Raw genomic sequence first — 19,400 nt, 5'->3', positions numbered from 1 at the left:
CATGGAATGGGGACATTAGTTTGTGTCCTGGCTGCTCTTCTTCCGATCCAGCTCTTTGTTATGGCTTGGGAAAGCAGTAGAAGATGGTCCAAGTCTATGGGCCCCTGCATCCATGTGGGAGACCTGGAAGAAGCTCCTGGCTCCTGGTTTTAGATCAGCTCAGCTCCAGCCATTGCAGCCACTTAGGGAGTGAACCAGCAGATGGAAGATCTTTCTCTCTGTCTCTACCTCTCTCTGTCTGTAACTCTACCTCTCAAATAAATAAATAAAATCCTTTTTTTTTTTAAAAAAAAGAGTCATTCCAATCCACCAAAGCTACAATTTTCTCAATTTCTACTAGCAGCCCCTCTGATTTTCACTTCTTCCCATTCCTAGCTGTAACCTCTAACCTACCACCTAGTGACTCTCCTACAAATACCTGCCATCCTCTTGCTGTTCTCTACTTTCACTGGATGCCCGTGGCAAGACTTTGTGCTGGATGAACCTCATCAACTGCTTTCTCTGAACCATTACTAGATCAGCTGGGAGTGACAAGAGGGAAAAATTACACACGTCAACTGCCTGGTTTCACTTTAAATACATGATGTCAAGTCTAAAACTGACATTTAATTCTACCTAGAAATCCTTACTATATTCCTACAGAAAACTAAATTCATTTATGATTAAGTCATAACTCGTCATCTTTCCTTGAACCTCCCACCACCCTTGGTTGACCTTGTCACATGCAAGCGTGCATCAAAAGTTCATGGAAAATATAGTTAAAAGATAAGTTTGTTTTGGTGTAAAGAAATTAGAAATCACACACAAGAGGAGTCTTCAAACAGTTTACAGAAAACACCTATTATGAAAAAAATCTGCATGGATTTCTAACTCCTTTACACAAAAATATATCTTAAAAATGTGAGTGGTAGTCATATCAGAAGCTCACTAGAGAGAGAGAAAGAGAGTGAGTGAGAGAGAGAGAGAGATAAAGAGAGGGGTGAAAGATTTTCCATCTGCCATTTCACTCTCCAAATAGCCTCAACAGTCAAGGCTAGTTGAAGGTGGGAGTCAGGAACTTCATCCTTCTTTCTCCCATGGGTGACAGGGGCCCCAGTACTTGGGCCGTCATCTGTTGCTTTCCCAGATGCATTAACAGGAGGCTGGATTGGAAGCAGAGTAGGGTATCTTGTTGTAGTGTAATGGGTTAAGCTGCAGCCTGCAACACTGGAATCCCATATGGGTGCTGGTTTATGTTCCGGTTGCTCCACTTCCAATCCAGCTCTCTACTAATGCACCAGGGAAAGCAGTGGAGGATGGCCCAAGTGCTTGGGCCTCTGCACCCATGTGGGAGACCCAGATGAATTCCCAGGCCTCTGGCTTCGGCCTGGCCCAGCCCCTGCTGTTGCAAGTGTTTGGGGAGCAAACCAGCATATGGAAGATCTCTCTATGTCTCCCTCTCTTTCTAATTCTGTCTTTCAAATAAATAAAATAAATCTTAAAAAAAAAAAAAAAAAAAAGAAGCAGAGTAGCTGAGACTCAAACCAGCATTCTGGTAATGGGATGCCAGTGTTGCAAGTGATGGCTTAATCCAATGCACCACCATGCTGGCCCCTAAACTCATCTTTAAATTTCATTTCATATGGACTTTTTGAAGTCCCTGTACCCATCTCTTTTTTCCTATCATCTTGTTAACAATGGAAAAACATCTATTCACTTGCCATTGTCCATTTCCCTCACCAGACCTTAAGGATGGGAATATTATTTGCCTGGTGCAGTATAATTCCTGGCCAAGTTTTTTGTTACCTTCTTTCCTGAAACTTTAAATGTTGTTGCTTAAGAATGCAGCCCTGGGCTCTTTTCTTTTTACCTACTCTTCTTTCTCAGGTCTTCTTATTCTTTTGTGTGTTTTAAAATTCTAGGCACACACTCAATAATGTTCTTTTAAATAAATGCACGAATGGATTACAAGGCAAAAAGAACATGCTGATTATTTTGTATTGATAGTTTGAATAACATTTAAGCACGAATGGACCATCCAGTGGAAGATGACTAATAGAGCTTCCTTTTGAGTAGGTAGCACACATCTTTCACTATCTGCTTTGCTCTTTTTCTTGTTATCAAGAAGACAGGGACGTTGTGATTCGAGAGTTGGGAAAAAAATGATATGGGAAGAGAAAAAATTTAGAAAAACAGGTGTTGAGCTGAAAAATGAAAACTGCTAAGATAAATCGGTAAAAAATGCTTCTAAGGTGAATGCAGTGAGGACTCATCCACCGTGTTTCTTCCATCTGCTCCAGAAGTGCACAGGAAGCTAAGGGAAGTGACTGTTTCCCTGTAGACCACCTGGGCATCTGACTGACAACGTGCACCTGACCTTGGTCGACAAGTGCATCCCAAGGGTATGCGCAAGGGCAAAGCAGTCTGCTGGACAGGTCCAGGCAATCTTACCTCCACTTTCAATGAGGACATCCAGAAGTTCATCCATCTGCTGACTCCGAGTCAGTTGCTATTGGGAATTAACCCAAAGAGAACAAAGAAGTGAGAAGATGGTTACGTCTACGTCAGCAGAAGCAGTACCGCAAGTGTTTGAACTAGGCTCAGTTAAAGGTTCTTTGGTTTAAGTTGTGGGATGATACATATAACAAGGAACTGTACTGTATTAACGATTTTAAAGTGCACAGTTCTGTGGCATTGTCATCAACCCTCACCACCTTCCATCTCCAGAACGCTTCATCTTGCAAAGCCAAAATGTTATACCCTTTAAACAATAACTTCCCAGCCTGTGTCCCACCCCTGGCAACTAGCATTCTCCTTTCTCGCTCTATGAATCGGACTGTTCTAGGAACCACATATAAGTGAAACAACAGTATTGTCCTTTTGTGACTGGCTTATTTCTCTAAGCATTATGTCCTCAAGGTTGATTCATGTGGTAGCATCTGTCAGAATTTCCTTCCTTTTTAAGGCTGAATAATATCCCATTATATGGATGCACTACATTTTGTATATCCATTCATCTGCTAATAGACATTTGGGTATTTTACACCTTTTGACCACAGTGAATAACGTTGCTCTGGAACACAATGGGTGCCTGGTTAAAGATTTTAGAACCACCACATCTAATATTGTGATTACTTTGATTAATCAATCAATTTGAATAAACTTAGGCAGGTAAACTACTGAATGAAATAATCTACTCCAACAAGAAAAGGTAAAAGAAGGTAGAATACTCACTAGCCCAGAGTACCTAAGCTTAAGTTCAGGTGCAAGGTTTCCAACCAGATACAGGGCATTTTACCACACAGAAAATTGGATCTACCTCTTGTTTGGCTGCTGTGGATGCAGTCCCATAACTTTGCTTCTATTTCCTTCGTTCCTCATTGCAACCACTTCAGGGACCTGGAGACACTCGTAGGGCTCACCCCTTTCCTCTGGGTTTAATCTAAGTTGTTGAGTAAAGTCTTACTTTGGAAAGTCCCCTTTACCTGGGCCTTTTCCTTTTTCTTTTGAAATTAAAGAACTGGCTGATATTTTCAGACACGGAAGGGAGTGGGGAGAAGAAAGGCATTGATTCCCATGTGTTTACAGGCATCAACAATCAATATGGATGAGAACACTGCTCAAAGAGTGAGTCATGGAGCAGTCTAGAAGGTGCCATCTACCTGCAGGATCTGGCAGGGATTGTTAATGAGCCCAGTACAGACTAGGAAACAGAGGTGGAGTGCAGAGTGTAGCTGGGGCTCAAAGCAGCAGCAGATACCTTGCTCCAGGCAATTGTTGCTTGACAGAAAAGTAGTTGGGCAGATCCCCTGAGGTTTTAGAAATGAGAAAGCCACTTTGCATAACATTGCCTGATCCTTAAGACTCTACTCTAGGGACTGGCACTGTGGCATAGTAGGCTAAGCCACTGCCTATGGTGCTGCTATCCCATATGTGTGCCGCTTTGAGTCCAGGCTGCTCCACTTTCAATCCAGCTCTTTGCTGCAGCCTAGGAGAGCAGTAGAAGATGGTCCAAGTGCTTGGGCCCCTGTTGGAGACCCAGAAGAAGCTCCTGGCTTTGGATTGGCTCAGCTCCAGCTTTTGCAGCCATTTGGGGAGTGAACCAGCAGATGGCAGATTTCTCTCTCTTTTTCTCTCTTTCTCTCTCTCTCTGACTCTACCTTTCAAATAAATAAATCAAATCTTAAAAAAAAAACACCCTCTATTCCAAATGAAACCTAGCTGCATGTTGATTGTGGTCTGTGGGATGCCAGTAGGCAGCAACCAACTTTGATGTTCTTTTTTGGGTTGAGCACATTTGAAGTATTCACTGATACCTTAGCCAAGCTCAGACCCTTTGCAATGTAAGCTCATTCATTGTTTCCCTTTTTCTTGCTTTTTCATTTTGAAGTATGCAAAGACAAAGCAAAGAAAAAGATACAAATGTACCTCTGTGCATTCGTTACTCAGCTTCAATCACCCTCAATCTTTGTCGTTGAAATTTTTTTTAAAGATTTATTTATTTATTTGAAAGTCAGAGTTACATGGAGAGAGGAGAGGCAGATGGTTCACTCCATCTGATGGTTCACTCCCCAACTGGCCACAGTGGCCGGAGCTGTGCCAATCAGAAGCCAGGAGCCAGGAGCTTCTTCTGGGTCTCCCACTTGGGTGCAGGTGCCCAAGGACTTGGGCCATCCTCTACTGCTTTCCCAGGCCATAACAGAGAGCTGGATCAGAAGAGGAGCAGCCAGGATTAGAACCAGTGCCTCTATGGGATGCCGGTGCTTCAGGTTTTAAAGCTAGGAAAAACTATTGAGAGTATTCCCTTGATAATCACTCTCATGTATTTGAGTACCTATTGTGTGCCTGTATAACAGAGTAAGTGTTAGGTTATCTAGAATGCCAACAAAGTAGGTACAGTTCCTATTTTATGGCAAAGAATTTCAGTTCTTGCTCTATTTAGTGTCAATGACTGTGGGTGGTTGGCAGAGCTGGCACTAAGACCAGGAAACTAAATGCCAGCCCAACCCCCCAACCCCGTCTTCCTGTTGCACAAAGCCTCTATTCACCTGCAACGCATTTCAGCAACTAGTATCTAGACAGTGCTCGATATAGACACCAGGCACACTCAGTATCAGGATTTACAAACTGCATGAAGTTTAATAATATGAAAAATCATGGAAAATGGTACTAATAGTTTTCTTTGGTGACACATTTTTTTTTTTTTTGACAGGCAGAGTGGATAGTGAGAGAGAGAGACAGAGAGAAAGGTCTTCCTTTTGCCTTTGGTTCACCCTCCAATGGCCACCATGGCTGGCGCACTGCGGCCGGCGCACTGTGCTGATCCGAAGGCAGGAGCCAGGTGTTTCTCCTGGTCTTCCATGGGGTGCAGGACCCAAGTACCTGGGCCATCCTCCACTGCCTTCCCGGGCCACAGCAGAGAGCTGGCCTGGAAGAGGGGCAACCGGGACAGAATCCGGCGCCCCGACTGGGACTAGAACCCAGTGCGCCAGCGCTGCTAGGTGCAGGATTAGCCTACTGAGCCGTGGCGCCGGCCTGGTGACACACTTTTGACATCCATGCATAGATTTTTCATAATACACATTTTTTGTTTTACATAAACTTTTAATTTCAGAATAGCTTTAAATTTACCAGACAGAAACTGTGAAATAGTATAGAGTTCCTATATATCCCATACCCAGTTTTCCCCATCATTAACATCTTATATTGTAATAATACAATTGTCACTTTATGAACTTTTTGAAAAGCCCTCCTATGCATGGATTTCAAAAACTTTTTGCACCAAAATAAACTTATCTTTACAAATTTTCAATTTCTCTACATTTAGAAATTTATTTTTATTTTATTTCAAAGGCAGAGAGAGAGAGAGGTGGGGGAGAGGGAGGGAAGGAGAGAGGGAGAGGGAGAGAGGGAGAGGAAGAGAGGGAGAGGGAGAGAGAGAGAGAGAGAGAGAAAGAGAGAGACTGGCAGAGATCTCCCATCTACTGGCTCATTCCTCCAAATGCTCAGAACTGCCAAGGCTGAGCCAGCTCAAAGCTAGGACATCAGAACTCCATCTGGGCCTCCCATGTGGGTGGCAGGGTCTGAGGAATTTGAGCCATCACCACTGCCTATCAGGGTGCCCATTAGCAAGAAACTTGAATTGGGAATTGAGCCAGGACTCAAACCCAAGGCATTTGGCTATGAGATGTGGGCATCTTACCCATTGTGCCAAATGCCTGTCTGTGAACTTACTTTTAATTCCATTTCAATGAGCTTTTTGAAATGCTCTCATATAAAACAGTATACATTGAATCCTTCTATTTTATATAGAGTACATCATGTGGTTACCTGTTTAACCGCGTCTTCATAGGATGGAGGCTGTGTGATGTCTGAAACTGCTGAACTTGACTTAGAAAAAGTTGGGGATGGAATTGGAAACTTTGGCCCCGTCTTATCAGAAGAGTGTAAACCAGCCATCTGTATGTGGGTAAAATTCAGAGAGGCGTTCAATTAGTGGATCAGAAATGGTTAACTGCTTCTGTTCTAGAAACTAGAGGCTAGGTTTTGGAAAAAACTGATCTAATACCAAATAAATAAATAAATAAAAAGGTCAGGGCTTAAAAAATAGCTCTAATATATTAACAATAGTGCATATCCTGTGAACTTATTGCTGGAGGCATCTTTTAATGGGCACCTTGGAGACTTACATCCCCCTCTAAGGTATACTCTTTGCAGTTTGGAGAAAATGAGGCGAGCAGAGGAAATAGAGCCCAATCCAACGCAAAGAAGATCATTCATCCAGGAATTTCCAGAGTCATTTATCCTCTGGATATTTTGGTCTGAAGCGGCTGTATCTGTGAGTGGAGACATCGCTGGGATCTCTTTGTGAACCAGCTTTGTCTACTGTAAGTGTGTTGTGTGAAGTTCGCCCTACCCATGTTCAGGTCTCTGTTCCTTCTGTGACTTGTGGCAGGTGGCACTTTCCTGCTATGACTAGCTTATATCTGTCTCTTTCCTGCCACATCTTCACTGCTCCTTGGAGTTCCCCAAGGAGGAGGGATCTCTGGACCCTTCACACTCGTGACTCCTTCTACCGATCAATTTATGTCATCTCTTCCTTTTTCTCAAAGATACTGCACTATGACCTTATCTCTCTGCTCCTCGCCAGTCCTTTTCCTGGAACTCTATGCTTCTTTCTTTCTCCAACACTATTATCCCTTGTGCCCCTCTTCCAAACTTCAACACAAAACTTGCCTGGTTGTCCGCGGTGGTTTGCAAATAAACCATGGCCATTTTAATCATGATTTCTGAGTTGGCCCCAGAAAATAACTCCCTAGGGATACATCTGGTTCAATGTACCTTGAGTGGACTTGATTCTTTCTGAAATGAAATTTACTGCTGTCTCTGAATCTCATCATTCACTTTGGAGGGTAAGCGGATCCCAGATTTAAACCTGATTCCTGGTACCCACCTTTTGCGGAACACCTGGGCTTTTGGGACAAGCATTGCCTCCAGCACCGTGACTGCTGTCTGCCTGGGCTCCAGGGAAAGAGGGGTGAAGGCTGGAAGATTGAGGAGAGAAGCTTGGAGGGTGGCCATCGTGTGCTCCCGAGTTCTGGGAAAGGCAGAAGTGACAAATTAAATGGCCAGCAGCAGAACACTTCCTTGTGTGTGGTCTCTGTGGTCCTGGCCTGTGTGCCTGGTGTTTTACCTTTGCAAACCTTCCTGAAGTCCATTATCAGATGAACCTGCCTAAACCTGAGTTTGGACAAATCACCTACTACTCACCAACTTCCAAGGGCTCTGGGGTATCCACAGCATGCAGTCTCCATTCGTAACCTGGGTACTGGCGCCATCACTTCTACAAACCTCAGTTCCACTCTTCCCACCACGAGCATCCCTCAACATCCTACCCCCTAAATCTGTCCACGTGGAATGTCCTTTCCTGCTTTCTCTTTCCTTTTTAATGTGGCGCTTCCTGGACAGTCCGTTTCCTTTACAAACTCTCCCTAGAGATTTCCAGCCCTTTATGATCAATCTGTGCCCTGACTCACCACCACCTACTTTGTGCAGCATTGATGTCCTAAGTACAGAGCAGTTGTGTTATCCTATCTTGATCTTCATCTTGCGATCATCGAATTGTTAATGTCTTCAGAGAATCTTTGTAAATCATAAATCACTGTAGACATGCTGGTCTTTTTGATAGCACCAATATCATCAGAATGGAAAGTTATGGCCCAGAACTTTGTCTTGAGCCCCCCCCCCCTTTTTTTTGTTTTTGTCTTTGGTGCGTAGGATACTATGCACTGAACACATGTTTGTTAACAATGATGATAGCCCCTTTAAGTCTCAACTCTTCCCAGAGTACCCTCAGAGGAGTGGGCATCACTGATTTAATGTGTTATTCTGCTAGGTTTGCTAACATTCATTTTCTTTACCTTGAGCTGAGTGCATATTGACAGGGTAGAGATACCCAATGTGAACAGGGCAAGTTCTTTAGACTCAACAGACCCTGGGTTCCTGTGGTCCTGGGCAAGTGGTCTAATCTCTATCAGCTTCCTTTTCCTCAATGGCAATTATTGAACAACAGATTGGAGCACACAGGATCACTGTGACGTTAATGAGATACTTACATCTCATTGCTACTTGAAATGTGGCAGGAATTTTTTTTCTGGGTAATGTAGGTTTCAGGTTTTGATAACGTAAGCACAGTTCAAAAAGATTGTGGAAAATGGAATTAAAAGATACATTTCTTTTAATGAAAATATTTTGAAACCCATGCATAGTTTGTTTCTGCATAATACACATTTTCCATAAACTTTTAGAAGACCCCTTGATTAATTTTTTTCTCAAATTGACTTCTGACAGACTTTCCTTATAATTTTCCACCTTCATGAACACAAGGAGTCTTTGCTGAGCCCCTCGTCTAGTCTTGGAATTAGTAACTCTTGTAAGCCATCTCTACAACTCCTCTCATTCTGTCCCAGCTGTACTGGCCATGTTTCTGATTCCAACTTCCCACACACTCTCACTTCGGGGCCCTCACACTTGATGCTCCTTCTTTGCCTTCAATGCCTTCATCCCAATATTCGTTAAGTTTTCTCTTTTATCTCTAGCAACATTTTGCTAAAATGTCCCTGGCTCCTCGATTTAAAGTTGCAACTTCCAAACCCCTCATATACACCTCTGTGCTTAATACAATGCATGATTTGCATTTTATTTTTGCTTACCATTTGTTTAGCTAGTTCAAACTAGCTAGAGTCATGGCCCAGCACATAGTAGGTGCTCAGTTAATACACTGTGTATACTATTACATGGGGGAAGAGTATGGTTTGGTACTTTTCCCTTGGCCATCCTGATGAATTGGTTTGGCCCATGGTAAGGTTTGATACCAAGAGTCCTGAGAGCTAGGTCAGTAAATCACAGCCCACAAGTCAATTCCTGCTCATTGCCTGGTTCTGAAAATAAAGATTCATTGGAACATAGCCATGTGTATCATTTACAAGATGTCCATGGCTACTGTCATGATGCAAGAGCAAAGTTGAATGGTTGTGATACAGATGGTATAACCCACAACATCCAAAGTATTTACTATCCGGACCTTCACAGAACAAGCCTGCCAAGCCCTGTCTTGGAGGACAGGTGAGTTTGGTCTGCTGTGATGGCTTGGAGTGTTTGGATTTCCTGCTGGGCTTTTGGTAAACCTTAGCATTGAAATCTCCAAGGGAATCCATTTCACATTCCCTGAACGAAGAGAGCAGTGGCCCCTGGTACAAGCCATTCTTACCTGGGCAGAACACACCTGGCTGCTGATGGGCGAGGAGACCCTGTGTCCTTCTCCCTGAGCCCCGGAAGATGACGGGAGGAAGTAATGGTTGTTGGGGGATGGGGGCAGGCTGATGTGCTGGGGGCTCTTCACCACTCCCAGTGGCGAATGCTGAGGGGAGCACTGGGGGCTGAGAAACGTGGAAGAAAGTACATTGGTTTGACCTGAGGACTCCACACAATGGGTGTTTCCAAGGGGCAGGAGCTGGGCAGTCTCGCAAGCTGGCGGTTGACTCTCCGATCCATTATTTTGTCTTTTCACAGATACTGGTTGGGATGCAAAAGGGCAGCTGGAGACAGCGTCTTCCTGCTTGATGGGGGCAGCCAAGAAAGGCAGCGGCTTCTTCTCAGAACAGTTGTTCCTCTTCTGCTTCTGCAGTTGCATTCGCAGCTCCTCCACCTGCCTTTGCTCCTGCTGCAGTTTCCAGGTGAGCTCATTGATCACCTTCTGCTTCTCCACCAGCATCTTGTCCTTCTCAGAATCCAGCCCGTCCAGCTCCGGAGGCCCAGAGCCCCCATTGAGGCTGCTCATAAGACTTTCCTCTGTGCAGACATGGACTGGGGACGGGTGCAGGAAGGAGGGGGAGGCGTCGTTAAAGGCGTCGGGTAGGGATCCAGCCACCGACAGGTCGGAGGAGGCAGGAGAGATGGGGGGGCTGGAGCTGGTGCTGCCAAAGTGGTAGAAGCCATTGGACAAGGCACTGGTGGAAGGAGAGGATTGGTAATTGGGCAACGTGTTGGGTGTGACAGGGAAAGTGACAGTCGTTATGTCCCCGAAGTTGGGCACAGGGTTGCCGGAGCAGTCCTGGAAGGGGCGAAGCCTGTCCATGAGGGCTGTTTTGGTGCCTGACACGGGCAAGCCCCGTATTCGAAGCTGTTGTCTTAATTCAGAGACCTAAGGAAACCAGGGCGGTGTTAGTGTGCTACCCAGTGACAGCATTTTAAAAGAATGAATTGATTCAAGCGTGAGCTTTAAAGCACCACAGATAGAATGTTAACAATATCTGCCTCTCTATTTGTATGCATCCTTTCAATTTCCTCTCCTATCCCTGATACAAATCAGTTTTGCACAATTTTAACAATTTTGTCTTTATCAGATACAGATGCTCCTTGACTTACAATGGGTTTAAATCCTGATGAAACCATTGATCATAAGTCTAAAATGCATTGAGTCCACCCGACTTCCCGCACATCCTGGCTCAGGGATGCAGCCCACTGTGCAGCATGGGTGGCTTCTCCTCATGACTGCTGGGCTGCAAGGAGGCTGCCAGCATCTTCCAGACAGGATTGGAGATATCACTAGATCAGGAATAATCAAACTTCCTAGTAAGGATTCTACTGCATCGCTATGGCTTGTACCTGATTGTGAAGTGGAAATATCTGAAACCAAACCATCACGTTTAGGGATGACTGTGCCATGTTTTCATGACCTTATAGAAATGCAGAGCTCAGCCAGTGCCGCGGTTCAGTAGGCTAATCCTCCGCCTTGCGGCGCTGACACCCCGGGTTCTAGTCCCGGTCGGGGCTTCGGATTCTGTCCCGGTTGCCCCTCTTCCAGGGCAGCTCTCTGCTGTGGCCCGGGAGTGCAGTGGAGGATGGCCCAAGTCTTTGGGCCCTGCACCTGCATGGGAGACCAGGAGAAGCACCTGGCTCCTGCCTTTGGATCAGCGCGGTGCGCTGGCCACAGTGCGCAGGCTGCAGTGGCCATTGGAGGGTGAACCAACAGCAAAAGGAAGACCTTTCTCTCTGTCTCACTCTTTCTCACTGTCCACTCTGCCTGTCAAAAAACAACAACAACAACAACAAAAAAACAGAAATGCAGAGCTCAAATGAACTACAGAAATTCCTGAATCTACTGCCCTCCAACCCACACCATGGTTCCCGTCCCCATTTTGTAGATGAGAAGACTGTTATATCCCTGGGTTTAGATATAGGCTCTCAAACAATCATCCTAAGGCATCCTGCATCTGCAGGTTCTCTGACTTCTTAGGTGAAGGCTGTTTCAACCACTTGGCTTCTTCAAATCTCAGTGTCTCCCAGAACAACAGGAGGGCATGTGACAACACAGTCTGCTGGGCCCCACCAACAAGCTCCTGGTTCAGTAAGTCTGAGTGGAGTCAGACAGAATGCACTGCTGGTCCTCAGACCAGACTGAAAACCATGGCTTCACATGAACATTGGTGTCCTAATTTTAATGAGTGGATGAATGATCATCATATATTGAGAGGGCGTGTGTGGTGATAATGCCATTAATCCAAATTCTGGTCCTGCCTGTTGTTAGGTTGGAGATCATCGTGTGTCTCAGTTTCCCTTCTGAGCTGGAAATAGCAATACCTGCCTTATACTTTTTTTTTTTTAAAGACTTTATTTATTTTCTTCAAAAGGCAGAGTAACAAAAGAGTTGGAGAGAGAGATATCTTCCACCCGTTGGTTCACTCCTTCAATGGCCACAATGGACAGGGCTGGGCCAGGCTGAAACCAGGACCCAGGAATTCCGTCTGGGTGTCCCACATGGGTTGCAGGGGCTCAAGTACTTGAGCCATCTTTTGCTGCTCTCCCAGGCATGTTAGCAGGGAGCTGGGCCAGAAGCAGAGCAGCCAGGACTTGAACTGGGGCTTCAAAATAGGATGCCACTTGCTGACCCCCTGCCTATATATTTTTATGAAGGTTAAAATGGCTTAAAATTTGCAAAGCATTTGGAATTGTGCCCAGAAAAGGGTTGTGCAGTATAAGGATATATTATTATTATGTTGATTCATGTGTGATTAATTTATCCCTGTATTTTAAATCGTGTTCATAAATTGGAAACTATGAATATTCACGAATTGTCAAAGAAATGATAGTGCATGCAGATGATGGAATACTGTTGCCCCTTACAGCTGGTGCCATGAATACTATAGGCATTGAATAATGAACAATTGTTTATGAAATATTATGAAGTGAAAAAGTTGGAAATCATTCTATTTTCCTAAGAATTATATAAATAATGTGTACATAAGCATGTAGATTGAAATGTTTACAAATGAATATAGATAAATTTATGGTAAAATGTTAACAATGGTCCTTGCTCATAGTCTCACATTAACAGATCACTTTTGTAATTAAATAAGGAAGTATATTAAGTATCCCACTTTCAAAACTTTCATAAAAAATGCACAGGGAAACATTCTTTTAATACTCTAAATATAAAGGCAAAGGAAGGAATTGTAAACATACTGAAAACAAAAATTGAAAACATCTCTAAGTAAGAAAACAATAAAAAATGCAAAAAAGTAGTGATCTTGGAAAAAAATTACAGCACCAATAATAGTGTTAAAAAGTTTAGTGTGGGACTGGCTTGGCCTAACTGGTTAGGCAGCTGCTTACAATATCAATACCCCATGTTCGAGTTCTGGTTCAAGTCCTGGTTGTTTAGCTTCCAATCCAGCTCCCTGTTAATGTGTCTGGGAAACTAGCACAAGAGGTCCCAACTGCTTGGGCCCCTGCCACTCCCATTGGATACTTGAATGAAGTTCCTGGCTCCTGGTAGCTTCAGCCTGGACCAGCCCCTCTATTGCAGCCGTTTGGAGAGTGAACCAGTGGAATGAATACACACACTCTTCTTTCTCTCTCTCTCTGTACCTCTGCCTTTCAAATAACTTCATAAATCTTTTCTTTTTAATAGAAGAATGTCTATAAAATAGAAAACTACTCAACAATACAAAAGAAATAAACTCCTTTAAAAAAAATAAAAATGGCCAAGAATGTATGTCTACCATCATTAGCAATCGAATAAATGCAAATAAAATGAATATACGCGTGTCTGTATTTATCAGATTGACAGATAAATCAATGATAACACTTTGTGTCAGTGAAGTAGCAGCAAAAACAACTACATAAAAAAGATTTTTAAAGCCTCTCTATTACCTTGCTACTCCATACTGCTGATACAATATATGGGAGTCTAGTAGAAATGTAGAGTCTCAGGCCCTCCCCAGACAGACTAACTCAGAATCTATATTTTCACAGCATACATCACTGTTTGAGAAGTGACTCTATAACACATTCCCTCTGCACAATTATTCAGAACACAGATTTGGCAGTATATGTATATCAAGAGCTTTAAAAAATATTAGTATATTCCAGTTCAGGAATTTCAATCCTATGTATTTAGCCTGGGGAAATAGTCAGAAAAATTAGCCAACAGCTGTGCCAAGGTCAGAGAGACCATAGTTTGAATAACAAAATTTTGGCAGCTAGTTTAAGTCCAACAGTGGAATGTTAACTAGATGGTGGAATGATATGCTGCTATTAAAAATAAAAACTTTATTGGATATGAAAAGTTATGAAAAATATTCATGCTATGTTCAGGAAAGGAGCATGCCAGAAATATGTGAGTATTTACACATAATTATTGTAAAATAAAATATGTTCAAGTGCATTTTAAGGTCAGGAGGAAATATAATCTGTCATGGCTTTTGTGAGTCTTAGTTATCTTTTAAAATACTGTGTATTTTTCTATACCTGAAACTGTCATGTTTCAACACTGAATGTATGTAAGCTCAGAATCTGCTAAAATTCATCAAAAATGAGATCTCATCGACTTACATTTGCAATAAATATGCTATTTCCCCCATAATCTTTTTGCTATTATTTTACCTTTTTTTTTTTTTTTTTAAAAGATTTACTGGTTTGGAAAGTACAAGATGGGAGCTCATTATTGTTTTAATTTTGAATTACTTAAAATTAATGATTTCTACATTTATTTTTAGAGTCTATTCTGGTACTGAATAATTTAAACTACATTATTAAATAATGTAGTTCATATTCTAAAATAAAATGGATATGTGTTGAGTTCATTTTACCTTAAATTTCAGAATATTAAGCTTTATGGGATAGTTTGGGACAAAGGTTTGTATACACCTCTTTTCTACATTCATTAGTTTTAGGCCATTTATTATGGAAGGTACTAAATGCATATGATGTAGTAGATAGAAAAGTATAACAAAATCTATATATTTATCAACGCACTTCCACTGCTATCAATATATTCCCAATGTTCATTCTATTAAAATTCTATTCACTTCTTCTACTCCTTTCCCTCAGCTGGTTGGAAAGAAAATCATATAATTTCATCTGCAAATATTTTGGTATCTAGCTCTATACTCATTAAAAAAAAACACAGATGCAACATCATTATCACACCTTAAAAATGAACAATTATTTCCTGGTAACCATCAAATATTCTCCCAGTTTTCACACATCACAGACCCTGCTGCCCTTAAAAGCTCTCTTTCACTTTATAATTTTTTAGAAAAAGGGTGCAACTCCTTGGAATTTACCCAAAGGAATTTAAATTGGCAAACAAAAAAGCGGTCTGCACCCTAATGTTTATTGCAGCTCAACTCACAATAGCTAAGACCTGGAACCAACCTAAATGCCCATCAACGATAGACTGGATAAAGAAATTATGGGATATGTACTCTTTAGAATACTATACCGCAGTAAGAAACAACGAAATCCAGTCATTTGCAACAAAATGGAGGAATCTGGAACACATCATGCTGAGTGAAATAAGCCAGTCCCAAAGGGACAAATACCATATGTTCTCCCTGATCGGTGACGACTGACTGAACACCAAGAGGGAAACCTGTTGGAGTGAGGTGGACACTATGGGAAATGGTGGCTTGATCAGCATAGCCCTGACTGTTAATGAACAACTTAATACATTATCCCTCTTAGTAGTTTTTTTTATCTGTTCTACTTAATATGACTAGTTTAGATCTGTAATTGATGCACAGTTATTCTTAAGTGTTGAAAATTAACTGAAATGTGATCCCTGTTGAACATGGTGGTGGGAATGGGAGAGGGAAGAGATGTATAATTTGGGACATGCTCAGGCTGACTTGCCCCAAGTGGTGGAGTTGGAAGCATACCAGGGGATTCCAATTCAATCCCATCGAGGTGGCATGTACCAATGCCGTCTCACTGTTCCAGGTGATCAGTTTCAGTTCACAGTTGGTCATGGTGAAGGGACTGGGAGTCAAAGGGAACACATAGACAAGTCTAGTACCTGCTAACGCTAACCGATGGAGTAAATAAAGGGGAGAGTGATCCAACATGGGAAGTGAGATACTCAGCAGACTCATAGAATGGCAGATGTCCTAAATAGCACTCTGGCCTCAGAATCAGCCCTAAAGCCATTCGGAGCTGGCTGAAAAGCTCATGAGAGTATTTCAGGCATGGAAAGCCAAGACACTCTGGCAAAAGATCTCTGCGAGTGAGATCCCAGTGGAAAGAACAGGTCATCAAAGAAGGAGGTACCTTTCTCTGAAGGGAGGAGAGAACCTCCACTTTGACTATGACCTTGTCTAAACAAGATAAGAGTCGGAGAACTCAGAGGGCTTCCATAGCCTTGGAAACTCATGACTGGAGCATAGGGAGATTACTGATGCCATAGACAGGAGTGTCAATTGGTAAAGTCAACAACAGGAGTCACTGTGCACTTACTCCTCATGTAGGATCTCTATCCTTAATGTGCTGTACATTGAGATTTAATGCTATAACGAGTACTCAAACAATATATTTCACTTTGTGTTTCTATGGGGGTGCAAACTGTTGAAATCCTTACTTAATGCATACTAAACTGATCCTCTGTAAAAAAAAAAAAAAAAGAAAAAGAAAAAAAAAAATAATGAAATTATCAATTCCCAACTTGACTCTCACTGGGATTAAACATGACAATAGGTCTGCTCTGATTTCATCATCATTTAAAAAAATCATCTATTATTTTTCACTTTATGTTTCTGTGTGGGAGCAAACTGTTGAAATCCTTACTTAATGTATACTAAGCTGATCTTCTGTATATTAAGATAATAGAAAATGAATCTTGATGTGAATGGAAGGGGAGAGGGAATGGGAAAGGGGAGGGTTGTGGGTGGGAGGGACGGTATGGGGGGGAAGCCATTGTAATCCATAAGTCGTACTTTGGAAAATTATATGCATTAAATAAAAGTTTAAAAAAAAAATTAAAAAAAAAAAAAAAAGAAAAAGGGTGCAAAAAAAATCCATACATGAGAGTACTTCAAAAGGTTCATGAAAATGAATCAAAAGATAAGCTTATTTTGGAGCATAAAATTTGCAGTCCATGCATAGGAGGAATCTTCAAATAGTTCATGAAGATGCATATTATGAAAATGGTATATATAGATTTTGAAATTTTTTTCACCAAAATTTTAGCTTTTAAATCCATTTCCATGAATACTCTGTCATACCCCCCAAGTGTGATAAAGCCATCAATAACTTTTCATTTTTCTGTCCATGTAGCAAAACATCTCCTGAAAACATCACCTTCATTGTTTTACCTCCCTGATCACCTTTGGGGAGATCCTTTCATTTCTTCCTTCCCCCAGTCTGGTTGCCTCATGTGCTTTCTTTGTTCCTCTCCTTTCTTCCCTTCTACTCTTTCCATTTTGTTCTCCCTCCATGTCATTCACTCTTCTCATGCCAACTCTCCCCATGTTGCACATAACTCTAAAACTGCTATTTCAATCCTTGACAATACAGCTAGGCTGACCTAGGTTGGCATATCACTTTTAATTAATTAATTAATTAATTAATGAGATATTTCCCATCTGCTGGTTCACTCCCCGAATGTCTACAATAGCTGAGACTGTGCTAAACTTGAAGCCAGGAACTGGGAACTCAAGCTAGGTCTCTGATGTAGGTGACAGAGACTCAAGTTTCTGGAGTCTATTGCCTCTCTGGGTGTACATTAACAAGAAGCTGAAATTAGGAGAGAAGCGAGGACTTGAACCCAGGCACTGCATTATGGGATGCAGGAACCCGAAGTGGTGTCTTAACCACTGTGACAAAAGTCTGCCACATGCCACAAGTGGGCATAGTTCTTACTGATAAAAACTGACTAGATGTTTCTCTTGATTGTCCTGCTGTTATCTGACATTCGACTTTCTCAAAGTGAATGAACTTGCCACAAACTCTTCGACTCAGTTTCCTATTCTGGGCTCCCTGTTTCTGCCATTGTTGTAACCACCCCAGGACTCAGCTGACAACTTCTCCATACAAACAGCGAGTCATTAATTCCATCTTTCCTTTTTCAATTTCATCTCTAATGATGATGGGATGCCCTTGAGATCATTCAAGTTCAAGCCCAATTTTTCTAAGATGGTCACTTGTAAGATGGTCAACTTGCCTGTTGTTAGCCTCTTTAAGATTCTGATTTTTATTATCACTTTTCAAAGTGAAATCTTACAGGATAAAAATGAAATCAAATCTTATAGAATTGCTGACTGATAGTTTATATTAAAAAACTCATAGTTACCATCACCATCACCACTATTCTCTTACATGATACTAGTTATTACAATTGCCCCCAGTCAATGACTCTGAACGTGTTCATATGGGGGGAATCACCTTTGGGCATTCTGAACAATGGCACTAGCATATCTGGACTATGTTCACTCTCAGGACTAAGCATCTTGACCCAGGGTTCTCCCCCTACCCACCACCACCAAGAGAGTCTACCTTAAATTTTTTATTGAGGTAAAGTAAACATGAAGTTTACTGTTTAACTATTTGTAAGTGTATGGTAAGAACGTTGACAGTGTACTGCAGTCATCACCTCTACCTATCTCTAGAACTTTTCCATCTTCCCACACTGAAATCCTGTATGCATTGGATAGCAGCTCCCTAATGTCTCTCTCTTCACCATCCACTGGTGGCCAGCAGTCTACTTCCTGTCTCTATGAATCTGCCTCGTCCAGGTGCCTCCAACACATTGACTCATACAATATGCATCCCTTCGTGTCTGGCTTGTCTCACTTAGCATAATGTTTACAAGGTGAGGTTGCCTCCTTTTATCTCCATGGATTTATGACCTGGGGAATGGAGGGTGGGTGACCCACAGCTCTGGAGAGCATTATCCTGAGCTTGGCGTCTTCTTCTAGGTGTATGGATGCCAAATTGAAACAAGCTCAATGAAATCTAAGCCTTTTTTAATCCAAGTGGAAAGACTAGAGGAACCTTTAGTATCAGGACCCACACAACATTTTATTTACTGGTGTTGACAGCTGGCAGCCATAAAGAGCCTTTCAAATAGCCCCAGTCCTACCTTCTCCCACCAATGATGAATGGGAATGAGGTGAGAGCGAGGACTGAGGGAGGGCCATCAGATTGGTTATAGGAATTTGGTTTATTTGGGGGGAAAATGTTAAGATCTTTTGGGGTGAAGAATGGGTAGGGCAGAAACCAGGCAAACAAGTGGAATTGCTAAAAATGGGGTGAGGAATTGTATTCACATGTTAGAGAAAGCTGAAGGGCCTGGTACTCTTCTTTATGGTTTTGTGGTGATGCAGGATGCACAAACGTGCCAATTCTGAGGACTTCTTTGAAGCACACCAGGTTCAACGTAAAGTTCAACATCACTTCAGCGAGCTGGGATCTCTGTGGTCTCTGATGTGGAGTGAGCTACCAGCACACACTTACGTAACAAGGAGATGCTTCAGGGCAGAAGCTCCCTAATCTGAGGATTCCACAGTAAAAAACAATACAATGTATAGTGTATGAATAACACTGGGTTATCAACATTTTATCTCGTTCAATAAGTACTAAGATCC

General features: G+C 42.2%; 1 protein-coding gene across 11 annotated transcripts in view; it reads right to left on the bottom strand.

Annotated features, from left to right (window-relative positions):
- The window catches only part of MYOCD (myocardin), a 111,077-nt gene that overhangs the window by 6,633 nt on the left and 85,044 nt on the right, over positions 1-19,400 (bottom strand). For all 11 annotated transcript variants that reach the window (XM_008270708.4, XM_070061404.1, XM_070061406.1 and 8 more), the window contains 4 exons: positions 9,749-10,681; positions 7,433-7,576; positions 6,310-6,438; positions 2,431-2,488 (listed from right to left, as the gene is read on the bottom strand). In XM_008270708.4, coding sequence (XP_008268930.2) covers positions 2,431-2,488; positions 6,310-6,438; positions 7,433-7,576; positions 9,749-10,681 — 1,264 coding nt within the window. The remainder of the gene's footprint in view (positions 1-2,430; positions 2,489-6,309; positions 6,439-7,432; positions 7,577-9,748; positions 10,682-19,400) is intronic.

Source organism: Oryctolagus cuniculus, chromosome 17 (genome assembly GCF_964237555.1).
Source record: "Oryctolagus cuniculus chromosome 17, mOryCun1.1, whole genome shotgun sequence".
Taxonomy (NCBI): domain Eukaryota; kingdom Metazoa; phylum Chordata; class Mammalia; order Lagomorpha; family Leporidae; genus Oryctolagus; species Oryctolagus cuniculus.
Note: the sequence above shows the minus strand (reverse complement) of the source record. Positions and strands in the feature narration are given on the sequence as shown.